The 13629-nt window shown below is 32.3% G+C and overlaps 2 protein-coding genes across 2 annotated transcripts; both read left to right on the top strand.

Moving 5' to 3' along the window:
- Positions 1-1249: 1249 nt before the first annotated feature.
- Positions 1250-2184, top strand: LOAG_06779 (hypothetical protein; the record flags this gene model as incomplete). Its single annotated transcript, XM_003142316.2, has 2 exons — positions 1250-1285; positions 2002-2184. 2 exons carry the CDS (start codon positions 1250-1252, stop codon positions 2182-2184), a joined length of 219 nt encoding a protein of 72 aa, XP_003142364.2.
- Positions 2185-6589: 4405 nt separating this feature from the next.
- LOAG_06775 (hypothetical protein) lies at positions 6590-12130 on the top strand (the record flags this gene model as incomplete). The annotated part of the gene is made up of 11 exons (XM_003142315.2): positions 6590-6700; positions 7116-7280; positions 7440-7584; positions 8926-9087; positions 9253-9359; positions 9689-9848; positions 10158-10324; positions 10435-10637; positions 10896-11054; positions 11389-11511; positions 11834-12130. 11 exons carry the CDS (start codon positions 6590-6592, stop codon positions 11901-11903), a joined length of 1572 nt encoding a protein of 523 aa, XP_003142363.1. The 3' UTR covers positions 11904-12130.
- Between the last annotated feature and the right edge of the window lie 1499 nt (positions 12131-13629).

Raw genomic sequence — 13629 nt, 5'->3', positions numbered from 1 at the left:
AGATGAAAATACTGAACGACAAAATCTATAGATTGATCACAGATTAATTGAGAATATAAAAGTACATTTTCGTGTAAGATTTGATTATGATACCGCTGAAGATAAAAATTAACAACATGAAGTTAGCATTGAGCATTGTTAATTTAATATTTAAAATTTTTTTTTACTCACAGATACTACCGACCAGAAATGAAATGCTATATGATGAACTAACTCATGAGTTGCGCTCACACTTGCTACTTTGATTTTTTTTAAAAATGTTTCCTATCATCAAATATTTGATGCTTCACGTATAATACTGTTCTCCAGACTTGCTCAAAGTTTCAAATTTTCGTGTATTAAAACCTTTCAATCATATCTATATTACAATGAAGAGATAAAGTAGGATTATTGGCAAGAAGTCAGGAATTGAAAATTTAAAACCATAAAAGTAGAATTTAATTTCGAAAGATTTCAAGAACTTTGCAGGTTAAATTTGAAATACTTAAATTCGGTTATTATAAATGCTGGAAATCAGTACTGAAGCTTGTTCTGACTTTGTTCTTAAATTTTTTGCATAATAAAGTCAAAATCGATCAGCATTTTAAGAGAAGCTCAAAAATAATGCATTTCAAACGGCTGATAAATTTTGTTCAAAATTTGTAAAGCTTTTTGAGCTCTACTTGAAGACACCTTAAAAAAAGAAAGTGCAAGCATTTGAAAATATTTTGAACCTCCATACACTGAAAGGTGACACATGAGGATTCGTTTTCTGCACTTTAATATTGCGATTGCTTTCAATAACAACCACTCGAGCTTTAGTGTTCGGTATACCATTTTGTAGTATCCCCTGTAAAGCCATTTTTTTCTAATACTTTTCCGCAGTCCATTACAAACAGCATTCAAATTTCCTTGAATTTTCAACTCTTTTCCAGGTCAATTCAAGCCAAAATTTATTTTCACCCTAAAAAACTTTTTTTAACATATAATTTCTAATTATAATTTATGAAGCCACATGTATCAATTACTTAGGGAATATAATCATGTCAAATGTATTATTCGTTATTTTGTATTGAAAAGAAAAAAAAAGAAAAAAAAAGAGCATTCTATCTGATTTAAGAATTTCTTCACATTACCTGTCATTCTCGCGAACTATATACTTCTTATTTTACTTTTACAGTTCTGTCAATCACTTCATTAATGCGATGAAGAGCTAAAGCTTTCATTCAATTGAAATGGTTGCTATTCGATGAAATTAATTAAAACGACAATGTTGGAAGTGACTAATCGCGCGAATGAATGGCAAGTAAGTAAAGCTTTCCTTATTTGTTAGACAATTAGTATTTCAAGTTTTCTATTCACTGTTCAAAAAAAAGTAAGCGAAAAGAGTGCAGATGAAATGAAATTTGAGGTTTTTTCGTCATATTTAATGAAAATGTTCTGTCAAATGTTTTTAATTTTTTCTAAAATTACTTCAGTTCCTAAAATTTTAAATTTATTAGTGGATGGATGATAGAAACACGCAAACAAGCAAAACATTTCGCATAACATTATAGGCTTTCCGTAAATTTTTTCATTAAATTCAGTTTTGCAGTTTTGTAGTGATCCGGCAAGCTTTAGAAGACCGAAAATCCGGTTTCTGGAGTAAATTTACATTATCGTTCTTCTGACCACTAACTTCAATTTCCTGTTAGTTCAAATGGCGCGAACGTAAATAGGAAAAATTTTGAAGTTTTTAAAACTTGAAAATTTATTCCCCTAATAGTAGTTTCAAAAAAACATGCCTTACGCTGAAGGATTACTTAGCATGAAAAAGTTGCGAGTTTTTTGTAAGCTAATAAAATTGACCGTGATATTCGAAATTTTCTAGCAAATTTTTAGCTACTTTACTTTTTCTAAGTTCCTAATTTGAGGATTGAAACATAATAAATGCAACAGACCTAATTTTAATAATTATGCATTTGCTAGATAAAAACGAAGAGAAAAAGTGAAAATTTTGTTTGGAACAGAAATAAATTGCAGGATGAGAAGCAAGATGAAGGACAGGTGAAACATTTTTATGGTACTGAAGGATTGAAAAAGAAAAAGAAGCAAATTTATGCAAAGATGAGAGCAATTGGACGAATGAATTGGGCTCTAACTATGGCGAGGACGTTTGTTAGTTTATTTAATGTTAAATATTATTCTAAATTTGAATTTCATTGAAAATGATCCTAATAATTGGAAGTTTTTCTTTCACATTCAATAAATTTCGTTCTACTATGTCAGTGAACATTTAGTTAGTTAGTTAATTTATTTGGACATTTAATTTCCCTAACATTATTGGCGATTATTATTATTATTGATCAAAGCATTGATAATATACGAGATAACAGCTAAATGATAGGTAATTATTGATTCATTATAAATAATCATATAGTGGTTGGTTAAATCAATTACATCAACTCTATCACTGACACTGTTTGGTCAATAATTACTGACCACCTGATGAATATTATACAATACGAGTTGTGACATTATTCTCATTTAAACATTATTTGATTTAAGCTCCAGATAATTCAGAATGCCTCGCTTTAGTAGATCAGTATGTAGCAGTGCTTTTTTCAATCTCTTGAAGCATCTAGAAGTATTCCCGCTTTTCCTTGATGAATTTAATCATAATCATTTCCATATCGCGATGTAATGCACAGGTTAAATTTCATAGGGGAGAGTACAGCGGAAGATTGCTATCTATATATTTTCGGTCGTAGATATAATTTATTATCAGATTTTTTCCTGTTTTTGTTTTTTTTTTTCTGAAATAATTTTTCTAGCAAATTTAATGTTCAACCGAGCATTATTCGTTTTACTAGCTTTTAGGTATTACACAGCTGATTGAAAATAGATAAGTATTAAATATCGGCTTCCTTTCATCCTAAAAGAAATTGAAGAAAATAAACAGGATTGATTGCTGCTAGCTAGAAAGAGTGATTTGATGATCATATTATAATAAATTAAGGTTACCACCCGTTGCTCAAGTCTCACATCTATAATGCGTAAAATAGCTAAGCTTCTTCTTACATTTAAAATTATTTTTAATTGCTCGCATTCATCATTTATAAATTTAAGCCATTATACGTTTTAGCCATAACTTGGCCTAAGCCACAAATCGTCTCATTTGGAATATGTCTTCCGAGAATTTCTTTTTTCCAAAAGTAAAAAATGTAGATTTGTACCATCACTGGATCGATTGGTAATGAGATGTATCGCTGCGACTGAACAATCGTCGCCACTCAATTTTGCTTCTGAGCTTTTTCCAAAAAAAAAGAAATTCCCCATCTCACTTTTCAATTTATTTTAAACTATCCTCGAATAGTAAGGCATATCTTTGTATGTGTGTGTATGTATGTGTGTGTGTATGTATGTATGTGTGTGTGTGTGTATGTATGTATGTGTGTGTGTGTGTGTATGTATGTGTGTGTGTGTGTGTGTATGTATATATGTATGTGTATGTAAACTCAATATTGAAGGTGTTACACAGTAGATGATGGTGCAATAGCATTAAAAAAGCGAAGAAAAAAAACTCGAAATGAATTCAAACTTTGTCTTCTCACTTGCTTAGACTATGAATTGCTGATCTTTATATATCTACCAGTTTAATTTACAAATATTTCGATCTATAGCATGTCGCATTTCTTTTTGGTTTCTTTTATATATATCAAAACAGCGTAGATCAGTTTTAATATTCTTCAATTTTACCTTTTTGCCAACCAGTATTACCTTCTCTCTTCCTCTTTTTCCTTGTCTGTTAATGAATCATTTTCAGTTGCATAACCAAAATGATTCATCAGTCGGCAAACATCGTCGATCTCTATTTTTCTGATATTTATCCCGATTCCCAGCATAAATTCACCAATTTTCACATTTCATGGCGCTTACTTACCATTCGCATTTTACAGAATTCCACAATTTAACTTCTATATTCCATTAAAAATTGCATTTAAAATGGCTCCACCAGAATTACCAGAACTTCTACCAGAATTCAGCAATTCAATTATTGGATTAAATGATTGTTGCTAAGCGAAAAATTCAACATTTTTCTTCCACATTCCATCCTATCGCCCACTTCCAGGAAGTAATATCTCAGCTGCTTGTTCGTCTACAAAATGAATCGACGAAATGTGGCTTCTAATATTGCTGTGACGGCTGTTTCACAAGTAGTAAGTTGTCACTTCATCCTTAAATATGTAAATTTTTAAAAACGAAAGCATTGTGCTGTGAATACGTCAACAATCTCTTGATCAAATTTTTAGTTGACAGCAAAAATTAGTTTGAAATTTCAAAAGTTTCATAAAAATACGTAAGTTTGAAGTTACAATCACTGTAACTCTTCCATAATGCGGTATTTTCGAAGCACCATTGCTGTAAAATCATAAAACAATGAAGTGGAAAAAATTTTTGCTTAGTTTAGTAAATATTTCTGTCAAATGCAAAACTAAATTAGTTTGGATTTCATAAAATTGGAGTAGAAATGATTAATTCAATTGTTCTAATTCATTAATATGCAAGATAAAACAGATTAACAAATGTCTAATTAGGCCCCAAGTCAGTTTTCAGCCATCAATAAGCGGATTTTTATTGCAAATGACTGTAAGTAGTGAAAAAGCTTGAGGTAGTGACAACTTCGATATTACACAATGTCTTTCTCATTTGATAACGATCGTATGAATTGTAATTTGGTTAAGTTCCTGGATATTCGTTGTTAAACACATTTAAATCAATATTTTACGCAATACTTTACATTGCTGACTTTCATCATTTTATCATATTCAGACGTCCTCAAAGAAATCAGCTTGCAATGTTTCTTAAATCTTATCGATTGTCGAAAGAAAAAAAATTGACTTATGGAACAAAGGAATAACGAATTTTATAAAAGTAAATAATGTTGTAACTTGTTTTCTTCGAAGCTACTAAAAATCATTCAATAATTTCATATTTGCTTATTCTCTTAACTTTCACTAGTCGTTACTGATTGAAACTTTTCTCTTGCTCTTTTTCTTTCTTTTTTTTTCTTTTTTCTTGAGTGAACATTTATGGATCAGTTACAAAATCCATGATATGATTGTGACTATGATAGAGAAGATGATCGTTGTGAATTATGCCAAGTGAACCAAAAAAAAGTTGTATCTGCTGTTAAAAGTACAGCATTGCTTCCACTTTATTGTAAACTTCAACTGATTCATATTTATATTTTCCATCTATTTTTTATTTATACGGATAAGTTAAAAAAACTCAACGAAAATATTAGTACTACAATCAGAATTGATAGAAATAATTATTTAAGTAAGAAATTTGATAAATTTTTGAATCAAATGTTTGTAATGTTTCGGGATATGTGTAATCCAGATATATTGATAATGATAACTTTTATCCTTATCCGAATATCAGCGTGATATGATTGATCCCATCCTGGATGAAGTGATCAACGTTCTGCTTCATATTATGATTAAGACGAATAGTGTAGTGATATGATATAATATAATATGCAGGGGAAAGAGGGAGAAAATGTGAAGAGTTTGAAATTTAAAGCTATTTTGCTAATGGAAGTACATGAGAGGAAGGTACGCGAACTAGAAATGGTTGATAGACTGCTGCTTTCAACTGCTTAATATTTTCCAGCTTATTCTGTTACTCCTCGTACTAACAAGCTTGCTATCCTATCCTATCATCAACAACATCAGTATATATATACATATATATATATATATATATATATGTGTGTATGTGTGTGTGTGTATGTGTGCGTGTGTATGTGTGTATGTGTCTACTACATACAACCACTACTCCGTCTGGCATTTAGCATTTATTATACTTTCACATATTCTGCAATGATTTTTCTCTTTCTAGTTTTTTTTCGTTTTTATACTTGAAGATCATTCTTTTAAAATTAGTAAAAATTCATTCATCGTCATTTGAGTAATCGATGTAGGATGAACATTTTTTTTGCCATAAATTTTTTTTTTTCCCATTCTATTCTTTCTTATTTTTTTTTTTTTTTTACATTGCAATTTATTAGCGCAATTATCCTCATTTTCTTCCCATCAATCATTTATTCGTTACTTATCGTGAATATTGTTGATGGATATTAAAGAACATTAGTAGAAATCATTTAAACGTTAAAATGAGCTCTATTTTTTTTGCGCAATAATTTTAAGCAAAAGCTTTTCCCTATTAGAAAATGAAAGCTAAGGAAATAATTCATTAAGCGCAATTGGCGAGAGCTAACCTATTTCTATAAATGATTTGCTTTGGACACTATTCCGATACACGTTACTACCAGATCGTTTCATTTATTTATTATCTGCATACCTTTTTTCATTCAACATCATTTTATTCTGAATTATTTTTTCTCTTTCCAAGAGAACATTTTGTGAGGAAATGTATAGGCAAAGTGTGACACAAATTTACTGTGTTGTCACTCATCAAATCTTACAATTAGAGCGTGATACCATTTACCGGGTTAGCGTTAAAATGTGTCTTTATATAGAATGTGTCACCCAAACTTGTTATCAGTTGATTAAATGCAATGCATAATTTTATGGCATTATTACTAAAATCGAAATAGTGAAAAATGGCGGCCCTCTACGACATGACTCGTCGCTTAACAAAACATCAAATTGATAGCTACACCAAAAAAATGGAGGAAGACGAATTGCCGACAGTTTCATTAGACAATGTCGTTGTTAGTCATTACTGTGGTATCACATTTATCAATGTTTAATTCTTTTTTTTTAACTGAAACTTCATATACCAACAATTTGTGGGAAAAATCAAAGTCTATAGGCGCAATTATTATTGTCGTAATTGTCTATGTAGAGTTAGTTAACTGTAGTCTTTCATATCCTATCAACTACTTTGCTTTTTTGACAGTATCCAGAAATTATTCTGGCGAATTGTTGTAGGGTGAAGAGCGCTTGCCAAGCTCGCAGTGCAAGATGACGAGGACATTATGGAAATTAATTTACAGGAGTTTACTAACAGCAGTGCATACTATTAATTTTTTATTTGTAGTCATCATGACAGTTGAATTTCTAATTAAAAGGATGAAACTTAATTGTCATTTTCATGTTCAACTATTATCGCTGGATCTTTTGCAGACAATCGAAAAACTACCGGACAAAATGCTCCAAGCAATATTTTCATATTTGTCACCTTATCAAGTGCTCATTGTTGGACAAGTCTGTAAGCGATGGAAAGAAATTGCTCAGAGTCCATCGCTATGGCATCTTATCTCTTTCCGCCCATCATATGGTGGTTTACAAGTTCGTCCTTATATTCCGACAGTTTCATAGTTAAACTATCTTAATTTAGAATTTTTATATTTTTTGCTTTCGTGTTCCTGTTTACTTGTTGACTTTGGTGTGCCTGTTTATCATAAAAAGGTTGGAAATTCCGATTGTGTAGTGATGACAATTTTTCAGGTAACCAATCAAGATTATTTGCTGCATTTGATTGGATCACGTTTTACAGAATTACGAGTGGTTGAACTGGCAACCGATCTGATAACGCCTAATGTACTTCATGAGTTAGCTGCTCGATGTCCCCAGCTTTGGTCTATGACATTAGGTAGAACTTCTAGTTTTTCATAGTTTATTATCTAGCCTAAAAAGGCAGACAGAAATGAAGTAAATTTTCGGCAAGTTTAGTCAAATGCAGTCAAAACGTATTCAACATCAAATTTGTCATATCCATTTGGTCATTCAGCGTAGCATTTCTTGGTGCTAAAAAAATTCATGATTGTCGGGGAAAGATTTTGTAGTTTATTTTTGTTGTAACTCCGCTACGTTAATAGTAATCCTTAGTGGTCTTATACGATATGGTACAATATCGCATTGATACAATAATGGAGACGAAATTAAAAATACACAGTAACTATTAAAGGATACCAAACGGTCTTGTCGCTCGTGCTGTTGAATTATTAAATTGTCTCTTCTCTGTCGTTGAAACATTGTCGAAATTGAATGTCTGACTATGCTGTTACCTTGAGTGGTAGCGTGAGCTATCTGATTGAGTGACTCGAGAACTGTCGGATTGAGTTATTGAGTCGGAGTAAATGAGTGCAGGAGCTGTCAGATTGAGCGACTGGGGGGCCATCGGATTGAATGACTGCGGAAGTGGTCGGATTGAGGACTGCGGGAGCCATCGGACTGAGGACTGAGTGACAGCAGGAGCCATCGGATTGAGTGACTGCGGGAGCGGTCGGATTGATTGACTGCGGGAGCCATCAGATTGAGTGAGCTCGAGCTTTTTGGATACCGTAACTGCTCTTCCCACTGATCCTTACTCCTTTTATAGTGGGAGTGGTTTAACATTCCAGATTCATTGATTTAACTGCCAGACTAGAGGTTTTTTACAAGATTTAGACATTTGCACATAAGTTCTTTACAACATTCCGACAATTGCATGTAAGCTTGATTAACAGATTGGGTAAAAGGTTTACAACAAAGGGATTTGTCTGCAACATCTAAGCACTGCAATTAAAATTGGTAAAAAAAAAATTGGAAGAGTTGGACTTGGTTCATCACTTTGGGTATCGAAATATTTGTTTTATTAATTTTGTGTAACAAATCATTTACCTGAGAAATATTCTGAATTCTACTTAAAACAACTCATGTCATTTTTTTCGGCTTTGCCGACAATGGTATCGATAAATCGTCCATTTCCCTATTAATTAATATAATAAAATGATTCGAATCAATCACTTGATGACCAGAGTAATATGTAGAATCTCCTTGTCTTATTCAGAACTTTTAAGGGATATGATCTATCACAGTTTAGCATCATTTAATCGTAGTTATTTGTTTGAAAGTTATCAGTATATCTATACAAACTTCAAACCCACAATTTTTCCTTCTATGATATCATTATCATTTCATTCATTGTTCATTCGTTATGCTTAATTGATAGATTTCTCAACAGCGATGCAGCTGCACGATTTCTCCGATTTGCAAAGTTTTCCGAGCAGATTACGCTCTTTAACAATATGTTTAAGTGGAAACATTTTCCTGGAAGGATTTTTGAGGAAAGTTTACACATTCATCTCTTCCATGGAAGTACTCCAAATTATTGGTAATTAATACACATTTCATTTTAATAACTTGAAATACCACTGAATTGAAGAACTTTGAATCAGATTAAGTCAAATATTCGAAGCAATAATTTCAGCAACCTTTTATATCTAGATTTTTTTCTCTGATAATCCTAATCGGTTTAGGATTTCGCAAACGTTTACAGGAACATATGAAAAGATAGAGGACGAAGAGGAAGAAGTTTATGAGACAGTGAATGTACATAAACTAAAACAATTCATACCGAATCTTCGTGTTGTTAACTTTTGGGGTGTTAGTTTGTTTATTCATTTATTTGAATTTTTTTCAAATTACTTGTCAAAAGTTTAATTCGCATTCGTCGAAGTCTTTTATGTTAGTGTTATGACAATATTAATCTTTTTTTCAATCCCTTAATCTTTTGCATTTCCCACAACTGCTGAGTAAATGATGATAATGTAGGAAATGCAAGGAATTTTATTTAAACCAAAATTCCAAATTTCTTTTCCTGTTGTCCCTTTAGAAAAGAAGCCTTACATGATTTTAAGTTTTAAACTTTCTCTTGAATTTCATTTTGTATGGTATCATCTCTGCTTTTTATACGTAATGAATAGAAACTTCAGGTGCCTTTCATAACAGACGAGCATGTCGAATCGATATCATCCAACTGCGCCCATTTAGAATGCCTTTGCGTCAATTATTGTACAAAAGTTACTGGATCCTGTCTTAGACTTGTGCTGCAACGTTGCAAGAAACTTAGGAGTCTTCTTCTCGCTCACGCAAGTGTGTTTCTCGCGAGTGATCAATTTACTTTAACTGGCTAATAAATAAGAGTACATTATCAGGTTGTATGAGGCTTCCTGGATTATATCTCGATCTACTAGTTATATTGCTTTACTATAGCTCTTGTAAATAGAATGTCTCTTTCTCTAGAAGTTAGTATATGAAAGAAGTCTTTACATGAGCAAATATTTCGGAACATTGCAAGATTAACTGATAGAAATATTATTGGAATGGTTAGGAACAAAATGACTTTAAAGAGTGGAAATCAAGCCACTATATGCGCAATTCATTAAATGAAATGAACTTTAGCACTTGACAATGAAATCATAAAATCTGTGGAATGGGAAACAACATACATCGAAGAACTAAATATCTGTGGTACTGAGCTATCGTCTGATACATTAATTAGCACCTTAACGCGACTAAAACATCTCATTTGGCTTGATGCATCTTGGCTAGAAAATATGAATGACCAGGTGAGATCGTAAAGTAATACTTTGTGCAATATTCAAAGATTTCGTCAAAACAAAGAGATCATAGTCAGGATTACACATCTTCAAAACATTTATTAGCTCATCATTTTCAGGTTCTAGAAGCCTGGCTGGGTTCAGATTCCATTGTAAATTTGCAGTATCTTAACTTAGACACCTGCGACTCGCTGAATGAAGCATCATTAACGGATCTCATATCCAGGATGGGAAATCAATTACTGGGCTTAAACTTGGGAGGACATCATAAATTACTGGAATATTTTTGGACAAATATGATCCCAAAGCTTAAAAACATCAAGTAAGTTTCTTTTTTTTAGTTCAGTATATTCATCTACATCAGTTTATTGTTCTACTGGTTAATTCGAACCGTACTTGTTTGTAACAAGTCCTACTGCAACGTACAATTTATCAAAATTCCATGCTATCAATTTCTGTACATGTATCCTTGTCCTAAAAAAAAGAATGTATCCTTCGAAATCCGCAAAGTGGAAGTATTTTTCACTGAGATTTTCATTTACAAAATGTTGAAACTTAAATACATCGAGATATTTCGCAGAATACTTGTCATGGGAACGGCGGAAGATTGTTGCTCAAAAGTACTCGCAAAAATTCATATTGATCAATTTATTGATAGTATCGCGCAAAATTGTCCAAAACTATGCCGTCTTGAGATTCGCTGGGATGATGGAACATTACGATTCAGTGATAAATCGAGGTGAGATATTTAAATATCTACATTATTTAGCACTTCTGTCTTCTTTTTTAGCGTTTGTCCCCTATATAATGCAGGGTCCGCTTTTCTGGTTCTTGGGGCCATTTTGCTTGATCATGCGCTTAATCGGACTATTTTTATACCATACAACATTGGTCATTCAAGGCTATCGCTAGACTTAGTGAAAACACAATCGATCGGTAAAGTGTAAAAACAAATAAAGCACTTCCGTAGCTCACCCAAAATTTCAACTAAATTGCTGAACTTGAATACACAATTGGAGCATTTTGATGTCGCCATACCAGAGAGTTCACGATGTATTACCAGTCTGCTTTAGCAAATTCATCGATACTCTTCGACTGAAATGTCTGAAACTGCATTCGGTAGTACTATCTGATGGTCAGTATTATGAATTGGTACGCGCCAATTTTGAGCGAGCTGATCGGCTATGCGTTGTCAGGTGAATAATCATTTTATTTATTATATTAGTAGCTGTAAGGTAAGTTAATAGGAATCCCTTTGATTGTAGCTATTGTTCAGAAAAAAACTAAATAACTCCAAAAATTATCTCATTCCTAGCGTATACCATTCCTGATTTTTTTTGCAAAATAGCACCTTCATTGAATGTACTTTGTGAGGAGGATGAAGCGTTATTACTATAATGGTACTCTGATGATAAATCAAAAAACATGGCATGTATCATTCATGACAATCCTCAGATCAGCCATCAATTACGCTTAATTTGGTACGCTAAAAAACTAGGTATCAGTGACAATTTACAGGACATTGGAAATGTGCCGTACGGGACTAATGCATTGTTCAAAATATTACAATCAGTTACTATTCAACTAAGTGTGAACGACGACTTATATCTTTCATACCTTTTATGTTATATAATTCAATTAATCAGTGCTATATCTCTCCAATCTACAAAACCCTTTACTGATTAACAAGGATCTCCCTCCAAATCACCAAATCAGTTATCACGTAAGCTCAGTATTTGTATTGACTTACAAGCGTGCGTCTATATGCCTCCCCTGCTGTAAGTACGCAAAAAACATTTAAATTTTCGATTTTCGCGTTCGTGTATGTGTTCATGTTTGTGTACAACTCATAGAATATGGTGGAAATTACGGACAAAGTATATGAGTAAATTCATGCGAAAAATATTCCTTTTTTCTATCACCTTAAGTTGTACCAATATGATTTAATGACTTCATGTATGCTCCGTGTTCTTCGGGGTAAGAAATTTCGAAATAAGAAAATAAATGAAACGCCCGGATCCAGATTTTTTTAAATCACGTTTTATTCTTTCGTTCACGTCAAACAGAATTAATCTATCACCTTCAGTGATGCGTATCAAAAATACAATGATTTTTTTTTTCTTTTTCGATGTAAAACTCAAAATGCAAGTATGTAATATTACTGGTAGAGTATGGCAAGAATTTCTGTGCAGGGAAATGCAAAAGTGATGCAGAGACAAAAAAAAAAATCAGAACAAAAAGCAAATAAAATTAGATAAATAACAACACAAGTTATCCGTCAAATTCTACATTTCGCCATCACAGTGAATGTTACCAGCGTCTAACTGAAATAAAACTACACAAATAATAAAATACTTTAGAGATAACAATGGATTACAACGAGCAAGCCGTGTGAATCTTCCCTAAACAATTTGAAATGCAAACAAACTGGTGTAAGACAGAGCATGCTGCGTTTTGGTATATTTGTAATTCTTCAAAATTGAATAGAACAAAATTCGCTGAAACTAGTATTGTTTTTAAGAAAAAGAAAACGGAGAATTGGAGAAAGGTTAGGAGTAAAAACAACACATCACATCAGACAATAGGTGATTGTTAACTATATCATAATCTGACATTCATAAACAGATGTGAAAAATGATCGCCAATCCGTACAATGCACTGATGACCCAATAACAACAGGTATGCCTAATTAATGTTTTCGATGGGACAACAAAAAGGAAAAAAAAGCAACCTGCTTCTGCTTCGTGTTTCAAATATTTTGCAAAGTGTTTCCCTAGTAAGTTCACAGATTTCGGGATTTTCATAATAAATTTTGTCTTGCTCAAAATCCGAACATTCACTCCTAACAAAATAATTCAAAAATCCGCAGATTTATGCACAGAAAAAAGGTTGAGGTATAATAATTGGCCATTACTTAAAACATATTTTATAGCATCAATGACTGAAATGATAAATACGAGAAGGATAATCAATATTGTTCACATGAATAATAATATAAAATTGTATATGTACATTGTCATCCATGAAAGAGCAAAATTCGACTCGAACGACATCAAAACGAATAAAATATCACGAAATATGAGGAGAATTAATGAGATTAGTGGATAAGCAATTGTGATTGCATGTAAATCTCAAATAGTAAGACGTTGACGAGGCGTGACAAAATAATTTGAGCAAAAATGTTTAAAGATAGATGTCACACACTTTTCAATGATTACTAAGCTTCGCAGGAAGAAAGCGGCTATGCTTTAAGTCTGAAAAATAGATGTTGGCAACTGCTAATTTGATTCTTATGAAAAGAAAATTTAAAAAGA

The sequence above is a fragment of the Loa loa genome (assembly GCF_000183805.2).
Source record: "Loa loa unplaced genomic scaffold supercont3.44, whole genome shotgun sequence".
Classification (NCBI taxonomy): domain Eukaryota; kingdom Metazoa; phylum Nematoda; class Chromadorea; order Rhabditida; family Onchocercidae; genus Loa; species Loa loa.
Note: the sequence above shows the minus strand (reverse complement) of the source record. Positions and strands in the feature narration are given on the sequence as shown.